Source organism: Hyaloscypha bicolor (assembly GCF_002865645.1).
Source record: "Hyaloscypha bicolor E unplaced genomic scaffold K444scaffold_86, whole genome shotgun sequence".
NCBI classification, from domain to species: domain Eukaryota; kingdom Fungi; phylum Ascomycota; class Leotiomycetes; order Helotiales; family Hyaloscyphaceae; genus Hyaloscypha; species Hyaloscypha bicolor.
The window spans coordinates 817740-835903 of record NW_020194588.1 but is presented as its reverse complement, the minus strand read 5'-3'; the positions used below and the strand labels follow the sequence as shown (position 1 = coordinate 835903).

At 47.6% G+C, this 18164-nt stretch overlaps 6 protein-coding genes across 6 annotated transcripts; 4 read left to right on the top strand and 2 right to left on the bottom strand.

Annotated features, from left to right (window-relative positions):
* Window positions 1–236: 236 nt before the first annotated feature.
* K444DRAFT_530214 (uncharacterized protein) lies at window positions 237–2375 on the bottom strand (the record flags this gene model as incomplete). The annotated part of the gene is made up of 3 exons (XM_024874884.1): window positions 237–376; window positions 436–1785; window positions 2195–2375. 3 exons carry the CDS (start codon window positions 2373–2375, stop codon window positions 237–239), a joined length of 1671 nt encoding a protein of 556 aa, XP_024736349.1.
* A 313-nt stretch (window positions 2376–2688) lies between these two features.
* Window positions 2689–4427, top strand: K444DRAFT_562317 (uncharacterized protein). Its single transcript, XM_024876979.1, has 3 exons — window positions 2689–3536; window positions 3581–3774; window positions 3820–4427. Exons 1-3 carry the CDS (start codon window positions 2796–2798, stop codon window positions 4223–4225), a joined length of 1341 nt encoding a protein of 446 aa, XP_024736348.1. The 5' UTR covers window positions 2689–2795; the 3' UTR covers window positions 4226–4427.
* Window positions 4428–4593: 166 nt separating this feature from the next.
* On the top strand, window positions 4594–6219 carry K444DRAFT_613401 (signal recognition particle, SRP19 subunit). Its single transcript, XM_024880345.1, has 2 exons — window positions 4594–5448; window positions 5541–6219. Exons 1-2 carry the CDS (start codon window positions 4974–4976, stop codon window positions 5933–5935), a joined length of 870 nt encoding a protein of 289 aa, XP_024736347.1. The 5' UTR covers window positions 4594–4973; the 3' UTR covers window positions 5936–6219.
* Window positions 6220–6756: 537 nt separating this feature from the next.
* Window positions 6757–8274, top strand: K444DRAFT_663850 (S-adenosyl-L-methionine-dependent methyltransferase; the record flags this gene model as incomplete). Its single annotated transcript, XM_024886890.1, has 4 exons — window positions 6757–7030; window positions 7233–7581; window positions 7905–8077; window positions 8120–8274. The coding sequence occupies 4 exons, from the start codon at window positions 6757–6759 to the stop codon at window positions 8272–8274; spliced, it is 951 nt and encodes a 316-aa protein (XP_024736346.1).
* Window positions 8275–8684: 410 nt separating this feature from the next.
* On the bottom strand, window positions 8685–10535 carry K444DRAFT_630219 (SET domain-containing protein; the record flags this gene model as incomplete). The annotated part of the gene is made up of 6 exons (XM_024883173.1): window positions 8685–9199; window positions 9254–9641; window positions 9696–10010; window positions 10058–10061; window positions 10203–10297; window positions 10368–10535. 6 exons carry the CDS (start codon window positions 10533–10535, stop codon window positions 8685–8687), a joined length of 1485 nt encoding a protein of 494 aa, XP_024736345.1.
* A 2549-nt stretch (window positions 10536–13084) lies between these two features.
* K444DRAFT_630218 (uncharacterized protein) lies at window positions 13085–17035 on the top strand (the record flags this gene model as incomplete). Its single annotated transcript, XM_024883172.1, has 3 exons — window positions 13085–13506; window positions 13561–16475; window positions 16731–17035. 3 exons carry the CDS (start codon window positions 13085–13087, stop codon window positions 17033–17035), a joined length of 3642 nt encoding a protein of 1213 aa, XP_024736344.1.
* Window positions 17036–18164: the final 1129 nt, after the last annotated feature.

Here is an 18164-nt window from a genome sequence, read left to right as displayed (position 1 = left end):
AGGCCGTCACATTTTTTCTTGCCCCGTGTTTGTTTGCATTGCAGACGCCCGTACTTGGTTTTCTATGCTGCATATGCAGAAATATTGATTATGTGCTGATGGAGAGCTCCGCGTGCACTAGCAGATGCCGTGTGACTCCGGACCGAGAGTTTGCTGGCGATAGGAAGACATTCGGTTCCGGGGCCGCACCGTAAGACGGGGGATTGTGTGACTTGGTACAGGAAACTCGGGAACGTCTATCTGGCGAGTGAGATGCCTTGCGATTCATCGGCTTCCTTTGCGTCGCAACATTCTTCGTCGGCAAACGATTCCTGGATTTCTTCTTCTGTGGCCTCCATTCCTTCCGAGGACATGAGCTTGCTATTCTTATCCTCCGCTACACTCAAAAGTTAGCTTCTTCTAAAAACAGTAAGGAGGAAAGGAAAGGGGGCATACTCCTCGCCTCAACCAGCAAATTCTCTTGCACCTCACAATCCAACAACACACTCTCTTCTCCAATCTGCGACCGTCTCCCAAGAATACAACCAGTAAGCTTACACCCCCTCTCAACGACGACCCCATCCATCAACACACATCGTTGTAGTTTTGCGCCTTGCTTGATCTGGCAGTTGGCTCCGATAACACATTCTTTGATCGAGCATTTTTCTTCTACTGTTACGTTCTCGGCGAGGAGGCAGTCGGGTCGAGTAACTGTTGTCTTGGACGCGATTCCTTCTGGATAGGCGACTTTGGCTTGGTGTGCAAAAGGAGATGAGGTATCGCGGCCAACGGCATCAATCGCTTCGAGCTTCGCGAGTTGGAGAGAGACGAATAGCAGTAGAGGTGCGGTGTCGACTCTTCTGATCATCTTACTACCCTTCGGCTGAACGTATGCAAGAACTGGCGGGACGGCTAACTTCTCCTTTCCTGATGTCTCGGTTGACCGGAGGTTGGAGGTAAACGTTGTGCTGAGACTGCTGAAGTCAATGTCGTCGTGGGCGGGATTGTTGTCCAGTAAACTGTCATCAGTATCTGTAGGTGCTTGAACAGATAGAACTTCTCGTAATCCAAGTTTGTCACCGAGCCCTTCTTGCCAGCCTGCCTTTGCCCACCATCCGATCACATCCTCGCCAATGCTGTCCATATGTTCGTTCGCATTGATCATGTCTAGAATCCATGCAGGAAATATGTAGATATGCGCATCCCGATGTGAACTCAGCATTCTGATTCTAGGATGTTCACGGATCAGGCCGTGTCTAATTGGCAAGCTCTTCTTATCTTCAGTGATATCGTTTAGGGTGTCTGTTGGTACCGAGTAGACTAATTTTGAGATATTGTTGAGCAGTGAAGATTTTGATGGTGGCACGGGACCCCCTTCGATTGGGACTGTTGCAATAAAGTCTGTTTCTTCACCTTTGATGATCGTCTCGCCCTTGGTTTCGTACCAGACTCCCAAACCTCCTCTCCGTCCGCCTCGTTCACCACCCAGCGCCGTCTTTGGACCTCTAAACTCAAGACCTCCACCAGTGGCTCCCCCGAGACTTGCTTCTTTGACCATCCATGATTCCAGTAATGACTCGCCGCCCAGCTCACAGACAAGATCACAAGGTAAGACGATGAAGTCGCCTGTCACTATCTCCCTGACTTCCGGAAGGCGGAAGATTTGCGCCGTGCCTGTGTTCTGGTCTAGATTCTTCGGTGATAAAAGATAAGGCTTTGGTAGAGGAAGGCTTGTTAGGTGGGGATCTGTGTTGAGTGCAGTAGTGATCGCCGGAGCGGAAGATGGAGGTGCGATCAAGGTGATATCTGGAAGTGATGGTCAGAATCAGACAAAACCAGATAGAAGAATGCAGGACTTGGTAGTCAGTGCAATATAATGGATCGAAATGCAAGAGAAAATGGGCTGCAAAGTGGTTTAAGAAAAATGCAGATCGTTCAACGAAGGAGCAGGTGCCTTCAGGAGTCGAAATCCCAGGAGGTATGGTAGAATCAAATCTTGCTGAAAATCTGCAAGCACACTGCCCTGGTCGAGAAAGATGTCCTTTCCCATCAAGCTCCAAAATTCCGTTGGTCAAAGAGAAGGGAGACTATAAAATCACGTGATATCAAAATATCGCAAACTTCCTTGAAGCAATAATGGAGCAGATACGGGCACAAGCAAAACTCTCAATGCCAATTACAAGCCCCAAAGCGCACGTAAAGTGAATGTACTCACTTGTAACACCCATACGGTAGCAGAAATCTATCGGATACCAGACCATCGGCCGGTTCGCGATTGGGATGAGGGCTTTCGGGTTCTCGTCAGGATTAGCGGTGAAGGTAGGAAATGAGGATCCAGGCCCGCAAAGAATAATGGCCTGGAACCCAGGAGCTGGCAACGAGAGCGCGTGTGGCATCTTGAGACCTGTGGGGATATTCCTGAACGAGTCGGCACTCGAAAGATTTTGCGCTATGTGGAGAGGACAATGTTCTTGTTGCGCTTCTTCCTAAATTTTATCAACGGAGGTAGCACCAAACGAGAATGCGACGTCTGAGGGACAATGGTGAGATGTGATGAGTACCTGTGTGGAGTTGTGATAAATATCAAAATCTGAATCATCGCCAAAAATTGTTAAGTCATCCATCAAGGGTTCGGCCGTTTGGCGATCACGTGCAAAATCCCGAGTTCCCTATGGAAACGAGCAAGTCAACAAAGACCAAGCCGAGGAAGATTGCCCTCCCAGCCTCACCCTTTTCCCGTCCTGCGCCACCGCATCCCACCTCTCTCTCCTCTCCTCCTCCAAGCATGAAGGCTTCACGAAGAATGTGAGCAATCGATGAATGGTCTCAAGCAAAGCAATCCAATGTCCTCCTCCTACGACCGCTACGAGCGCTCAGCGCGCAGACCCCAGCCCGCCCCGTCGCGACGCGGCACCTTCTCCTACTGGCTCCCCCTCGCCTTCACCGTCACCGTCGCGACAGTTGGCATCGTAGCCTGGATATGGAGTGAGCGAAGTGATGACGAGGACGAGCTGCCTCCTCCCCCAGGCCGCCCGGCAGACAATGTCTATAACCGTCCAGATTACGGGCGCAATCCTGATGGCAGTGTGAGAACTGGACCGCCCTCATACGCAGATGTCAGGCCGGGAGAAGTCGCGTATGGGACAGCTCAAGGAAGGCCGGAAGAGCAGCAGACGTATATGGCGCGCATGTCCGGGGCGTTGAAGAGGACGCCTAGCCCGCAGCAGATCTATGATGGAGCGAGTCGCACGGTTCTTGGGGGCATTGCGGCTGCTGGCGCAGTGGTGGGAAGCGCATTGAGCAGTATTAGAGAGGAGGATAAGAATGCATATAAGGACCACAGGACTTGGAGTGAAGAGGCGGAAGGGAGGGCTTCTGGAGTGAGTCCTGTCCCACAAGGAGGAATCGAAATGAGGAGTGCGAGCGAGCCTGGCGTACAACCGACAGCCAGAGCGCCTGTTGGAAATGGAAAGAGGAAGACGGTCGCAATTGTGGTTTCTGCAGATACCACTAACGATGATGACTTTGATGATGAGGGTGGTTTCTACGAGCGTGCTGTAAGTTCTCCCTTTACGGGCTTTGCAGATTCTGACTATAATAGTCTATTCTCTCCCATCTTCCTCGAAATACCGATTTCTCCAAGATCCGACTGTTCGTCTTGATATATGCGCCTGGTCTGAAGGAACACCCACTTGATGCAGCTGCTGCGCGTGCACCTGGGTCTTTGAGCTCCTCGTTCTCCAATATTGGTCACGAACAAGCACAATCACCAGGCCAAGAAGTTGAGAAAACATTGTAGGTATCCTCATCCCGATTTCCAGATAATGCTAACCAGTCCAGGACCTCTACTTCGTCATCCCCAGCATTCAACGCTGTGTACTCCCAAGCTCTCAGCCTGGTCGAAAAAGAAACAATGGTCATCCCCTTCACGACTCCCACAGGCCACGTCCACATCCTTCGACATCTCGGCCCCGATACTGTCTACCTACAGGAATCGCTCGCTGGAAACGACGGTGAAGTGATTACACATCTTCAAAGCTGGTTACGACAAGATGTGGTTCTTGTTGTGGGTGCAGATGGAGGACACGGCGGGCTAGCAGACAGTGAGAGCGAAGCTGAGCATGTGGAGAAGAAAGAACATTGGTGGGAGAAAGAGGAGAGAGTTGGAAGGGGTAGAGGAATTGTGGTCGTGGAGGGATTGCGGGTTGGTGATGATTGGGCGAGGAGAGTTGAAAATAGGGAGTGATGCTGCAAATTTTACGAAGGGCTTTGGGGTTACGTATGATTTCATGCACAGTTTTCAATTTACTGAATATACGAATTATGCTCGAAGGTTGATGCTGAGTTTTGGTTTTCATACCAGCTCTGCCGAGGCTAAAAGCAGCTTACAGCTTGATGGGGAGAATTCTCAACCACTACAATAAAAACGGCCAGAGGCCACATACACGTCTTCGTATTCAACCTGTGCTTTGCCGCAAGATGGCTGTAGCTGTGGTCGCTTCACATCTTCCTAAGCTCCTTCGCTCTCGCTCAAGGCTCAGCCACAACTCTACCCACTCATCGTTGATTGCCATCACGGAAAGCAGCAATGCCTCAATGCTTATTCTCGTATGCACTGACTGACTCTATTCTTTCCTGCTCAATATATAAAACATAGATTCCTCACTCCTCCCCCTGCTAAATAATTAAGCTCTTGCAACCTGCAAACGCCAAGACTTTGACAAACTGCCCTTTCCTCACTCACCACTACCACCACCACCACCACCACCACAACAACAGACCACCACAATGAGCTGGGACGGTTTCTGGTCAGCAATCGGCCGTTTCTTCCACGAATTCTGCAGGAACTTGAGTCCAGCCAGTTGCATGTGTTCCTGCTAATACCTCTTATCTCCCTCGGTCATCACGTGCTCGCTTCAAAACCGCCGCCAAACCCCACCATCGATCTTCACCCCCGCCTTGACCTCAATCCTCTCCGTACAACACTAGCAACCATGTCGCACGCCCGCATCGAAGAAGTATCCGACAGCGATCCCTCGGAAGGCGATATCAGCGACGTCTCCGATGACTTCGACGAGCGCGAAATCCTCAAGCAACGCGCGCCCGCCTCCGCCTCCCAATCAATCATAAACCCCTCCTCGATCCCCTCCACCACCAACACCACCTCCTCTTCCCCAGCTCCCGGCCAAGGCCAGCCTTTCCACACAACTCAAGACGAATCCAAATACAAAAATTTCCAATGCATATACCCGGTATATTTTGATGTAAATAGAAGTAGAGCCGAGGGAAGACGGGTAGGACTTGAGCTGGCGGTCGAGAATCCGATGGCGAGGGAGATTGTGAATGCGTGTGCGAGGTTGAGGTTAGAGACGCTGTTTGAGCCGAGTAAGCTGCATCCGAAGGATTGGGCGAATCCGGGACGCGTGAAGATTAAGTTAAAGGGGGGTGCGAATAAGGGTATTAAGAACAGTGGGTATTTTCTCTCTTCCCTCTGTCTCTCATTCTGAAGCATTGAGGTATTTGGGTTATGGAATGGGATACGAAAGCTGATATTTGGACAGAGCATCATCTTTACACCCTCATCTCTGCACACCTCAAAGCAAACCCCACCACTACCGCAACTGCATCCCTCGTCCGTGTCCCCGGCGTTCCTCCCCCCGACCCAGCGAAAGAATACCCCAAACCAGCAATCCCAAAAGGATGGAAGATGGGCAGTATACTGCCTCATTACAGCCCTGGACTGACGGGTGGAGGGGTTAGTGAGAACTTTTTGAAGGACATGATGGCTGAGATGCAGAATGCGGGGGCGGCTGGGGCGGCTGGGGGAGGTATGCCGGGCATGCCGGATATGAGTGCGTTACAGGGGATGATGGGTGGGATGGGAGGTGCGGGCCCAAGCTCTGGGGGAGGAGAGGCGAAGGAGAAAAAGAAGAAGGTTAAGAAGATTAGGGCTTGACGGGAGTTTATTGGCAAGCGAGGGATACCTTTGGTGCATACGGAGCACTGCTTGCTTCGAAGTTTGGAGAATATAGAAGAAAATCATGCTAGATAATATGTAAAGGAGAAGGATGTCTCCAGAAGAGCGAGGAGATGATTGCATGGCAGTGCTCCGTTGAGACATGTTCATGGCCAATGCTAGATTTGTAGCAAATCAAGCGAATTGATATACCATTTGCAAGTGCTATCATTCCACTATCTCATTGCGTCGAGTTCCTACTTCTTCCTAGAGCCGAGTCCTACATCAGACCAGGGATTTTTACGTTTAGTTCCCTGAGATCCATAAGATCGAGCCTCTTCTCTGCAAATGCAGCATTGGTGCGAAATTGAAGTGGATAGGCGCCAGCTTCCATGCACAGGTTTCTGAGTTAAGTCCGTTTCTCTCGAAGAGAAGACTCAAGCAGTCTTAAGATGGCATCTCAGAACTTCCATCGAGAGTGATACTACAGAAATTGACGGGCTTCCGCGTCAAGGTTGACCTGATTCGATAAGCCTGCTCTTATAGTTTGGGAGATATGCAGATGCAGAGCAATTCCGAACTTCCTTTGGCCAAATTGCAGGATGTCTTGTGCATCGTGAGACGTGACATCCAGATGAAGCACGGCTTCAAATGTGCCACCGCGCGAGGGATATTCGAAAGGAAGGCGCTTGAATGTCCCTGCATCTCTCTGGATGTCCAAACCAGAGTTATATAATTCGGTTTGATGTCTGGCAGCGCACTCGCTCCGTCACTATGCTCCTCTCCGGGAAAATCAGAGCGGAGCACAAAGCTCAACAAGCATGCCTTCACGAAAGAAACCTCGTGTCCACGAGACAGTGCCCTTCAAGTCCTACCCCTGGAACAACCATACCCTGGAACCCGAAACAATAGTCGAGATTTCATCCGGTGACTTCTTGCTCATCAAAGCTATCTTCCGGCAAGACCAAGCCATCATCCTCTCCGGCCTGCTGCTCCGGAGAAACACAGACTTTGGAGGCAAGCTGCCGAAAAAGCTCAACGAAGTTTATTTCGTCCACAGGAAGTGGGTGAGAAACATTTCAGCAGCCGATATACGTACGGCGACATGTGTGAGTATTTACTGCTGCCTCGTATCCGTCTCAACTGCTTACATAACGAAGTCTGTCGTGCGGGAGGACCACTTGTGGTGCTGAATTAGCTGGCTTGGAAATCGGATATGGAATGGACTACGACTTCAATGCCCACCAGACTTGGGAGACAGCGTTCCCAGAAGCTCACTTCTATTAAGAATACACAGAGCACCTTGCTGACCGTGAGGATCCGCGCCGAACCTTGAAGGTTGACATTGTCCACTTGAGTCCCCCTTGCCAATACTACAGCATGCCACATACTATTCTGGGATTCGACGACGAGAACAACAAGACGCAAATATTCTTCACTGACGCGCTGCTGAGAAAAGCAAGGTCCTGCATTGCAGTGTTGGAAGAAACGGCTGGACTCGTTGTTCTTAAGAAGCATAATGATGCTTTCAATAAGCTGTTGCTTTCATCCACGAACCCGGGTTTTTCTGTGAGTTGGCAAATTGTGCCCTTCCAGGATCTAGGCCCTCCACAAAACAGGGAAAGGCTGGCGATCATCGCTTCTTGGTAAGCTTTCTTCCGCACGGTTGAAAAACCATTGCGACTGATAGCTTTCTCTGTTCAATTCAGGCGAGCCTCTTCCAGGCTTCTCACCACGCACACACACCGAATTTCCCAAGGCAACAGGTATCAAGTGCTACACCACATCTCGCAGCGTCTTACGTGGAATCGATAGCGATTCTAAGAACCACGAGATTACAGCAAGACTCAAAATGAAAAACGAAAAATATAAGCCCTGGGATGACAAGAAGATCACGGCATGCATTACTAAGAATGGTGGGAAGAACCGCGCATACCTGACTGGCAAGAGATGTATAACACTGGGCTAGTTTGCAGCATCGCAAGGCTTTCCTAATTGATTTGTCTTTCGTAAAAAAGATTAAGGAGCAGATTGGCAATGCGGTGCCTCCATCCATTGCGGAGGTCATCTTCGCTTATATTAGAAAACATCTGGAAGATGTTAATGGAATTTGCAAATCGAAAGAGGTTGGAGAGGTGGAGGGTGAGTAAACCCGGCACAAAGAACCAGAACTTGTGTAGAAAGTGTACGAGGAGAGAGCGGATGCGATGAGAGAGGATCGCGAGTGGGAGTATGAGATGGATTCTGAGGAGAGACATGAGGAGGAAAACAATGAGGAGGAAAACAATGAGGAGGAAAACAATGAGGAGGAAAACAATGAGGGAGGAGGAAAACAATGAGGAGGAAAACAATGAGGAGGAAAACAATGAGGAGGAAAACAATGAGGGTGAAGAAACAGAGGATGCCGAGGAAAGCGATGAATGCTGAAGCGTTGGGATTTGGAATCGGACGCTTCTTTTGTTTGGAATTGAATCGACTTACTTAGAGCACGGATATCTGGTAGTATTGGTACTGTGACATGGGCTCAAACAGGAGCTTGTTGGTAGCCGTATCAAGGCTACGATTAAATTCACTCTACATATCTACGATCCACAGCTTTGTGCGCACTCATGTATCGGGATCCAAATTTGGAAGTTTCTTCATTTGGTTGCTCCAGGTACGAATTTATGCCGGGAAAGGGGGCTCGCTTAACTAGGGTCCCGTTCTTCTAATGGCCTCATCCACCATCCCCCCCGGTGACAAACCGTGCCTACAAACTGCTCTCCGAGACATCAGGAATTCTCGCCCATTCCAAGAGTACTTTCATACCCTGTACATATCTCGCTCTGTCATCAAATCTTTCGGCACCGTGACCAAACACCATCTGAAACTGCTCCTTCTCAAACTTTGCAACCTCAATATCACCAAAGCACTTCTCTGTCTCCTCACATAACTTCCTACTCAGGTAGCCTCGAGCATACGAGAGCGCCCATTTGACGTCTTCCGTAATTAAAGGCGACTCCATCAGTTGCACCGCCCGAATCAAGCTGATCAGCTTCTTCAGCGAATTGAGCCTATCATCAGGAAGTTGCGGAGGGCTGGAAGCAACATCAACCACGTAGTAAAGCTTCAGCCAGACTTTCAGCGCACCCATGAAATTTCCTCTGCTTAGAACAGTGCAGAAGATCTGGCGGTATAGCTGGCGAAGCGGCCATGTTCCGAAATCGTAACCGGCACCAACCATGTCAATAATGAAGTGTTTAACCTCATTCAATGGAGCACAGCCTCAAAGAAGTTAGTCGAAAATCTGCGTTGCAAGAGAGCTCAAGGGAGACGTACCATCAACAGACTCCCGCTCGAGCCTCTGGATATTCTGAAGTCTCTCGTACAGCGGACCATCCGTCGGACCCTGTGGACCCTGTTTGCACACTAAGCACGCGCAGTTAATACCCCAATCCTCCAAAAGAATCTCCTGGCGAAACTTGAAGCTTTCTGTGATGCCGATGTAGGAAATTGTGAGCTCCTCTCCTGCAGGAATCTCTCGGATAGCTCTGAGCTGGAACTCGCAGCCGTTGAAAGTCCACCAAGAGTTTGGGTCGCAGCAGTGATTGACCATGGATGCAAATGGTTCGAGACAGATGCCACTTGCAACGCAGCCGTTTCCTGGGGGGTAAAATAAGCCACCTCTGAGGAGGGGCTGGTCCATGATGAGGTTGTTGTTGAAGTGCTGTACGAGATTATTAGCACCCCAACAAGCAAAACAGACTGTTTGCAAACTCACTGTATGCACCAACTGTCTGACCACATTCTCGTCTAAACTCGTAACCTCGTAGGAAGCCATAAAATCGCATAGAAACTGAACCTGTCTCTCTAATTCTTCTTGTCCAGCTCCCATCAGCGTCTTCAGGCCCAATATTTCGTCCCATTGTTGCTCTGGGATCATGCCGGCTTCGTGGAGACAGAGCAGTCGGATGAGAAGTCGAACGTTCTTGTGGGTAACTCTTTCCTCCACTCTATCTTGTGGGTCTTGTCTGATTCTAGAGAGCACAGCGCATTCGGCTTTATGGTGGTGCTCCCAGGCCTCGGAATGACACTCCTGTCCGAAGGTTAGATGAGTACAGTAGAACTGGAGGGAAAGCTCACCGCGCTACAATAATACAAGACTTCACAGCCCGGGCATGGCCCAAACCTGGAATTCCTCGAATCAGCATTGATTAACCAAGAATTCGAGCATTCCGAAAGTCCTTGAACATCGAGGACACAGCAAGTAGAACTGGAAGGTTCTTACCGGAGATTCTTTCGGCTGGTAGTCTGGTATATTCCGCTCCTCGCAGCAAAACAATTATCGCAAGTTCTCCGCAGTGCTTCTTTACCATCCTCGACCTGGGAAAGAGGTTTAGAATTAGCCACATAGTATCAAAGCTATACGAGAAGGAAGGAGAGGGACACTTACAATACATAGCAACGGTTTAGCTATGCGGAAAATCAGACCCCGCGACGGCACCGCCTCGGACACAAACAAACCACGTCCAGCACCGGGAATGGCGGATATGCGAAGCTGAAGGGGGACCGTTGCCTGAACTCGAGAGAACATACCATCGTCTTGCACTTCCTGAGACATGGTATTAGCTGTTGATGCGACCCTGTGTTGGGGAGTTGTTGCAAGGTCGGAGGTTGTGGTTGCAAGGAGGGAGGTTCATGCCGAAGAGGAAAGATCGCGAAATAGTTCACCTGCAAATTATCAATAAGCGGTCCAGTGAATATTATGTATGGGAGGAGCCGGAAGCGCTTCGGAGTCTTTGCCAGGGTGTATAACATGGTCACATTTCTTTATTATTGTAATATTTCTTCCATAAGCGCAAAATATCTTCATTGTAGGAAGTGTATAGCTAGAGAGCCTCAATACACATTGATTGAGGAGGGGTAGCAGGAATCAAACGATTTAAAGAAAGAGCAAATTGTAATCAGACCACAACAACAACAAGCTGTTATTTGCCAAAGAAACTTCCACATACCTGCTGTTTGAAAGACTAGGGGTTTTCAGGTACCCATTGAATAGAAAATAAAATGTTCTGTTTGCTAATATCACACTCAATCAGAATCTAAAAGCTTACTTATTATGGCAGGAGGAAGTCTAGCCCCATCGGATCGCATTCATGCCATCTGAGAAGCATTTCTTCTGGGATGATGCTGCTTCATCAAGGCGTAACCTCCGTTCTCTCCCATCTCCCCACCACCTTCCGGCAAAGCTCCATTTTGTCTATCAGGAAAATTTGGGCGCGTTGAGATATTTGCGCAGTATTTCCATACAACTTCTTGATTTCCATAATAGGCCATCTCACGTGAAAATGTTCTCACAGCATGTTCCATTTCCGTCTTTGGACCTGGGTTGCTGCTGCTTTATTAGCCTGAGCTATAAGTAAGCATTCATGAGCACTGCCTGAGCACAAGCTGAGTTAGCCTACGAAGGTATGAAGAGGCCCATTTTAGTACCCAAGGAGCTCGTTTTGGCTCGTTCTGGCTCGGGTATTGCTTTTAAAAGCGCGCCCCATTTCACCCTCAACGGGTGTAATTCCTAAATCATTTTAGATCTGCTTGCTTACATGTACATGATAAATAGCTCAGCCCCATCATTCCATACACGTCTCCGTCTCCGCAGGCAATTTCATATAATCAAGTTTCGGTTGTGCTCAATTTACTTCACTCTGCTTTGGACCTCTTAATTCTATACTCTGCCCACATGTTTCTTTTCTCTTTCTCCTAGCAATTGCCCTGCCTATAGAAAACAAGGGGCCAAGGCGCTTGGACGACGGGTTTGGTTCACGTAAGCTGAGGTGGGAGAAGGTCAATTCTTTTGGCTTGGTTGACAAAAAGGGGAGATCGCCGGTGGCAAGCCTGCTAATGGTAGTAATGGTTAGATTATGTAGCTGTGGCGCTATTCCGAGGGTAAATTTATGTAAATCTTGGTAAGTTAGGATTGCATGAATAGAGTTTCACAAATAAAAGAGCAGAGGACCAGCTAGTCAATGCCAATAGTCGTGGAGAATTCATGCTATATTAATAGCGTGCCCAACGAATTATAGTAAAGGGCTAGTAGTATTAGAATATTAATATTATAGTAATAATGCTCCTATATAATAAAGTAATAAGAGGCCGAGCTAGTAAAGAAGGAAATAAATTAATATACTTAGTAATAAGCCTCTTTTTAAAATAATAATTTAAGATTATAATATTTAATATACTTTTATAAAAACAAATTAAGCTAGAATTAATAAATATATATTAGTTAAATTAAAGGGTAAGAACCTAGTTATTATAATAAAGTTATTTTCGTACTTAAAAACAAATATAAAATATTAAAAATTAAAAATTAAAAAAATGTTTTATATTTTGTAATAAAATATATAGCTTTATTATAATATATATATTTCTCTTATTTTAATAAATATTAACTTATTAACTTATAATATATATTAAGGTTTTAAGACTTTTTTTTAAAAAGTATTAGAGCTTTTATATTACTTTATATATTATAGCTAAAAGCTAAAAAAAGATTCTTAAATAAAATAATAATATAATAAATTATTTAAACTTCTTCTAGTCTCGCTTCGCTTAACCTCTCTCCTCGGCCCTCTCCTTTAAACTTAATTAGGGGGCTCTTAGCGACTATTTATTTCCTCTTTCGAATGTTAAAAAAGTAGGTAATACTCGCGTCCACTATAGCTCTTACAGGCTGTCCACGCCTAACCCCGTTTTTGAGCCGTCGGACCGGGGAATAAGTGACGATGGGTTATATACTGTAAGCCACAGTTCCCTACCAATTCTAACAAGCTGGTTGGCTGGCTTCAATGCTAGCACAACCTCGTCGCCCAGCTAATGACAGGGCCACACGTCCGCCTCGTTTCTTCCAGATTCTGCGCATGACCTTGGCTCAGCCTCACATTTTCCATTTGTTTCTTGGGCATTATTGCGATATGCGCCCACTTTGTCGCTACTACTTCGCTGTCATCTCAAGTCCAGCCTGACACTACCCAGAGACTACGCATCGTCTCTATCTCCATCCGCCGTGGTAGCCAAAATAACTAGATTTTCAGGCAGGTACCTTATTAATCTGGCTGAGTCGGTTCCTAGCCTGACGCCTGGCGGGGCTCCATCTACAGCTTCTCCAGCATGGATCCTATAACAGCTGTGGGCTTCGCTGCCGGCATTCTGCAATTCATTGAATTCTCGTGGGGCGTTATAACGGGCACTTACGAGGTCTATAAATCGACAACTGGGACAACACATGAGAACGCTCACATCAGCACTGTTGTCAATGACCTTGAGAGAGCCACCGACAGCTTGATTTCCGATGTTGAACGGAAAACCAAGAACGAGAGGGAGTTATTCAAGCTTGCAGACAAATGTCACGAATTATCCCAGGATTTGTCAAAGATCTTGAAGAAATTACAAGCTTCGGAGAAGAATTCGAAATGGCTGAGTCTCAAAGTCAAAGTTGCAAGCATGAGGAAAGAGAAAGATATAGCCTCTATTGAAGATAGACTAGACAGATATCGATCGCAAATTCTCGTTCGGCTGAATTTTATGCTCTGGTAAGGATTCATAATCCTTAGACCCGTCCAAGACTTGGTATTGACATACGATAGTGAACAACAGTCATCCGTCAAAGTTCAACTAGACAAAATCCAAAAAGAAGGCGTTCGGATGTCAACCGAGACTTCAGCTCAGCTCACATGCCTCCGACAAGAACTTAACCAGGCGGTTAAGGCATTGCTAGAAACAAAAGATAACGCAAGGCCAGACGAGGATAAAAAGAAGATGTACTCCGCAATGGATATTTGCTCTGCGCTTTTAACACTGCAATCAATGTCAAGGTCACTATCACGGGAGAACCAAATCTTGCGCCGGCTCTATTTCGATAATATATACGCTCGCGAGGATACCATTACGGATGCAGAGAGCGGAACGTTGAAATGGATTCTCGAGGAAGATGAAGATGAGTCTATCTATTCAATTGCAGAGAACGACGATGGTTCATTTTATTCGACCGAAGAGGATGACCGGGAGCTGGTTGATCCGAGTGAAAGTTCGAGCAATGCGGAAGGAGTTTTGGCAATAGAAGAAACTCTGGCCGACGAAGATGAAGTCCAAGACCGAGAGAAAGAGTCACCCGTAGACTTGGAATCCGGTCCCCCTGTTCAGGTGGAAAACGAGCCAACTCCAGGAGGGGAGCACAAAATTGAGATCTGGGCCTCTGGAAATACCCCAAAAAGTCCTCCTGATGCCCAGGAAGCCGAACAGAGACGATTTCGAACGCAGACACGGGACTCATTCCTAGCATGGCTGGGATCAGGCAACCAGATTTATCACATTTCTGGTAAAGCTGGCTCTGGAAAATCTACCCTCATGAAGTTTCTCTGTCAGCATTCTCGGGTGCGGAAAGAATTGGAAAGTTGGGCAGCTGAGAAGAGATTAGTCTTTGCTCAGTTCTTCTTCTGGAACTCCGGGGAAAAGCTTCAAACGTCTCTTGAGGGACTCTACAGATCCCTTCTCTTTGAAACCTTAAAACAATACCCAGGCCTCATTCCAGAGATTTTCCCTGAAGAGTGGGACGCGTTGGATTCGGCGATATTAAGGTTTGAAAGCCCTTCATTTCGAATTGCAGAGATCAAAGCCGCCTTCGACAAATTGATCAGCAAATGGACTTTCCCTAAGCATCGTCTTTGCTTCTTCATCGATGGCCTCGATGAATACGAGGGAGATTCCCTTGAACATTGGGAACTGGCCAATAGTCTCCGGAATTGGGCCAGCTCCACTGATATTAAAATCTGCGTGAGTAGTCGACCGCACACGGAATTTATGCATACTTTCTCTGACAGTCCAAACTTTCGACTTCGCCTCCATGAACTAACACGGGCCGATATTAGCCGTTTTGCCTCTGCAATGTTCGAAAAGGATACTAATTTCGACCGTGTCAAAGATATGTATACGGATCTAGTACGAGATATAGTCGAGACGGCAAATGGCGTGTTTCTTTGGGCTCGTCTTGTGGTTCGTTCACTTTTAGAAGGCGTTGGACATCACGATTCCCAACCCGCACTTCAAGAGAAGCTAAACTCAATTCCAAAAGAGTTGGATGAATTGTTTGCCAAATTACTTGGTACTATCAAACCAAGTGATCGTAAAAGGTCGGATCAGATGCTCTACATTGCTACTGGAGACCCACCCGGAGATTCGGTGAATGCTCTCGCCTACTCTTGGCTCGAAGACCTCAACGACCCCAACTTTCCTTTCAGCTCTCCTACTCAAGGATATTCAGATGAAGAGATCAAGAAACGTCATAGCGACTTACGACCGCAACTCGATAGCTTATCTAAAGGATTGCTTGAGATGGTTCCTGACGCTCGCGCTCCCGAAGACATTTTTTTCGGATACAAAGTTCAGTTCTTCCACCGCACTGTTAAAGACTACCTCCGCGACGATTCAAGGCAGCGTCAATTCCAAGGTCGGCTTCCTGACTTTAATCTTGGTGAGGTCTACCTTCGTTTGTCCCTCGCTGAATTGAAGTTCGTGAGGACAAAGCAATCCTATTTCGGACTTGGGAATATTTTGATTATGTGCATTTTCGAAAGCTGTCATAGGTATTGGAAATGGAAACTGAAATGGCACCTCTTTCTGTCCAAGGAAGGTCGCAAAGCTCCGTTCAACTTTGCCAAAGAGGCTAGCGACGTCCTAAATAGCTATCGCCAACTACCCTTTTCCCACCCCGAGGAAATAGAGGTAAATTCGGGGTCAATTCTTTGGGGCACAAGCTTTAGAGATGACGAATGGGGGAACATTTACCTGGTCGGGGTTGCCGAATTCTCTTATCTCCATTTCGCAGCATGGTATTCGCAGCACGAATACGTTACTCTAAAATTATCGGAAGATCCCAACTTGGCAAAAGGGAACGGTGAAATGACCTTGCTCCTATCCGCATCTTTCGGGGATGCTTCCGAGACGGTGCGAGTTCTATTACAAGCTGGCGCAGATCCTCAAGATCAGGTCACTCTAGAGGACCAGCCCAATCCGGAGGCGAAAACAGCAACCGTTTGGATGCTTTTCCTCTTTTATTTCGCGAGTAGTGCCGTAAGACAGGCGTCACCTTTTGAGCAATGCTCGTTAGTGTTAGAAGAGTACTTAAAATTTGGGGTTGACACAGACATCTTCTTCCTGATATCCAATCCTGGGGAGCTTGTCGTTTCCCAAAACGAGCGGGAGATAACAAGCAGAGGGAAGGAAAAGAGCGAACCACCTAAGCAAGAACTCTTCTCAATTTCCCTGGAGGACTTGGTTAGCCTTAGGCAACCAAAAAATGTCGACGCCTTGCAGACCTTGCTACGAGATAAGGCGAAACAACCGTTTTGGAAGAAGACCAGCTCTGTGATATCCAAGTTCCTGCCATGGATTGAGCCTTCGAACCCTATCCCATCGCAATACAATGCCTTCGAGCCGAAAGAGCTAGGACAAGGCCTATTCGCCCTACATAGCGTTTGCTCCAAGACCTGTCAGCTTGAGAAAGGTTTTAGCTTTCGGATTTACTAGATCCTACATCCCGTCAAATGCTTTATACTTGGACCCCTGGCTGGCCGAGGCGGGGAGGCTTTCCTAAAAGTTAACAACATCTGGCGAGATGCATCGACAGGATGAGCAGACCTTAGCAGACCTGGGTCGCGCCTGAGCCGGCTTGAGCAAGGGGTCGCTGGTCAGGTGAGCCTAAGCCCACAGCAAGGAGAGGTCGCGATTGTGGCAACCCACGTCACTGGATATCCCAAAGAATCGTATGAACCATTGTGGGACACTCTGCTGGAGAATTCTCGCTCTGGAACGTCGGGGCTCAAGGTCAGGGGTATCCGGACTGCAGATATGGCTCACAAGAACGCCAACGTGGTCACCAACGAGGAATTTCTGGGCAAAGATTACTACTTGTTCGACCATTCCCAAGATCTATTGCGCTTGGTCGATGTCTTCGGTAAAGATTTGCCACTGCCAAGTATTGGGATCAGACATAGTGTGGGAACTTCGCAGCCGTTGCTCTGGTATACCTCTGCCCGTGACTTTTCACCAACTTGGTGCTTTTGATGCTCTTGGACTCCCAAATCACAACCATTCCTTCAAGAAACGCGGTTGCACATATGAAAGCCATCGCACTTCAACCCGACTTTAGGTCATATCGCTAAGAAGCAGAAGCAGCCATTACATCTCGTCCCTTTTACAAGAACCGTGACTCACGCGTTCTTGGATGATATCTCAAGCCTCAATTCAGAGACACACCTACCTTGATGTATCTAGACGCACCATCCGGTAGCGTGACCAAAAGAACATCAAAGCATCATGATTTTTTCTCACCCTGGAGGCACAACTTTTAGAATATCTCGACGCTTTGCTCACCAGCTTCAGTCGTGGAACACAGGATGCATCCTGATGTGGATAGCAGTGTACAATTCCAGGCTCCGTTTTACGCGACCGCTTAAAGACGAGCCTTCCACATACTGCGTACTTTGCGCCCAGATGTACATTCCATCCCCGGGGAGAAATCTCCAATATCATTCCCTGACATCAGGAAACCAGACTTGAATCGTGAGGAACAGCACCAGGAGGAAGTGGCGGTGTTATGAAAAACCATCGCAGACTATTTGGCTTTGGAGATGACACAATGGAAAGTAGCTGAGACTAAACAATTGGAGGGTTGGAGGAAATTGACGCTTGAGGACTCGAGGAGAAACCGACTATGGATACTGAATGTTTCGAGCACCACAAAACAGACAACAGGGATACCAAGAAGTTGGTCAAAAGTTTGTCCAGTAAGCTGTGAAGGGCAATGTCAATGTATGGGTTAGATTTAGGCGATGGCACGGCGCTATAAAAGAGAGGCTTGGTCAAAGGAAATAGACTTTGTCATGATGCCATGTGCTCTTTGAGTTCAAAAGTTCTAAACTGATTATCCCACCTCTCGCGAGAATAAATCGTTGCCTGCAATATTCTTAATAAGATCAAACCCTAAGACATCAACTCCTTATATGGCAGCCATGGCACACATGCCAAACCACCAAACTGTTCTTATCTCGCACGAATCGATCTCGTGCCCTGGAACTCCCAGCCAAGGGGAAATACCGGCGCTTTCGTATCTCCCCGGTTATTGAATTACTTTGCATTAAGTTCTCTTTCCACTCTCTATAAATCTAGTGCCCTTCCAAGGCGATTGGATATT

What these genes read in the sequence shown, in the direction of transcription:
- K444DRAFT_562317 (XM_024876979.1), top strand. Translation starts at nt 2,796, where the DNA reads ATGAATGGTCTCAAGCAAAGCAATCCAATGTCCTCCTCCTACGACCGC. An exon ending in GTGGTTTCTACGAGCGTGCT is followed by an intron (nt 3,537 to 3,580) that starts GTAAGTTCTCCC and finishes TGACTATAATAG; the next exon opens with TCTATTCTCTCCCATCTTCC. An exon ending in CAAGAAGTTGAGAAAACATT is followed by an intron (nt 3,775 to 3,819) that starts GTAGGTATCCTC and finishes TAACCAGTCCAG; the next exon opens with GACCTCTACTTCGTCATCCC.
- K444DRAFT_613401 (XM_024880345.1), top strand. Translation starts at nt 4,974, where the DNA reads ATGTCGCACGCCCGCATCGAAGAAGTATCCGACAGCGATCCCTCGGAA. An exon ending in GAATAAGGGTATTAAGAACA is followed by an intron (nt 5,449 to 5,540) that starts GTGGGTATTTTC and finishes ATATTTGGACAG; the next exon opens with AGCATCATCTTTACACCCTC.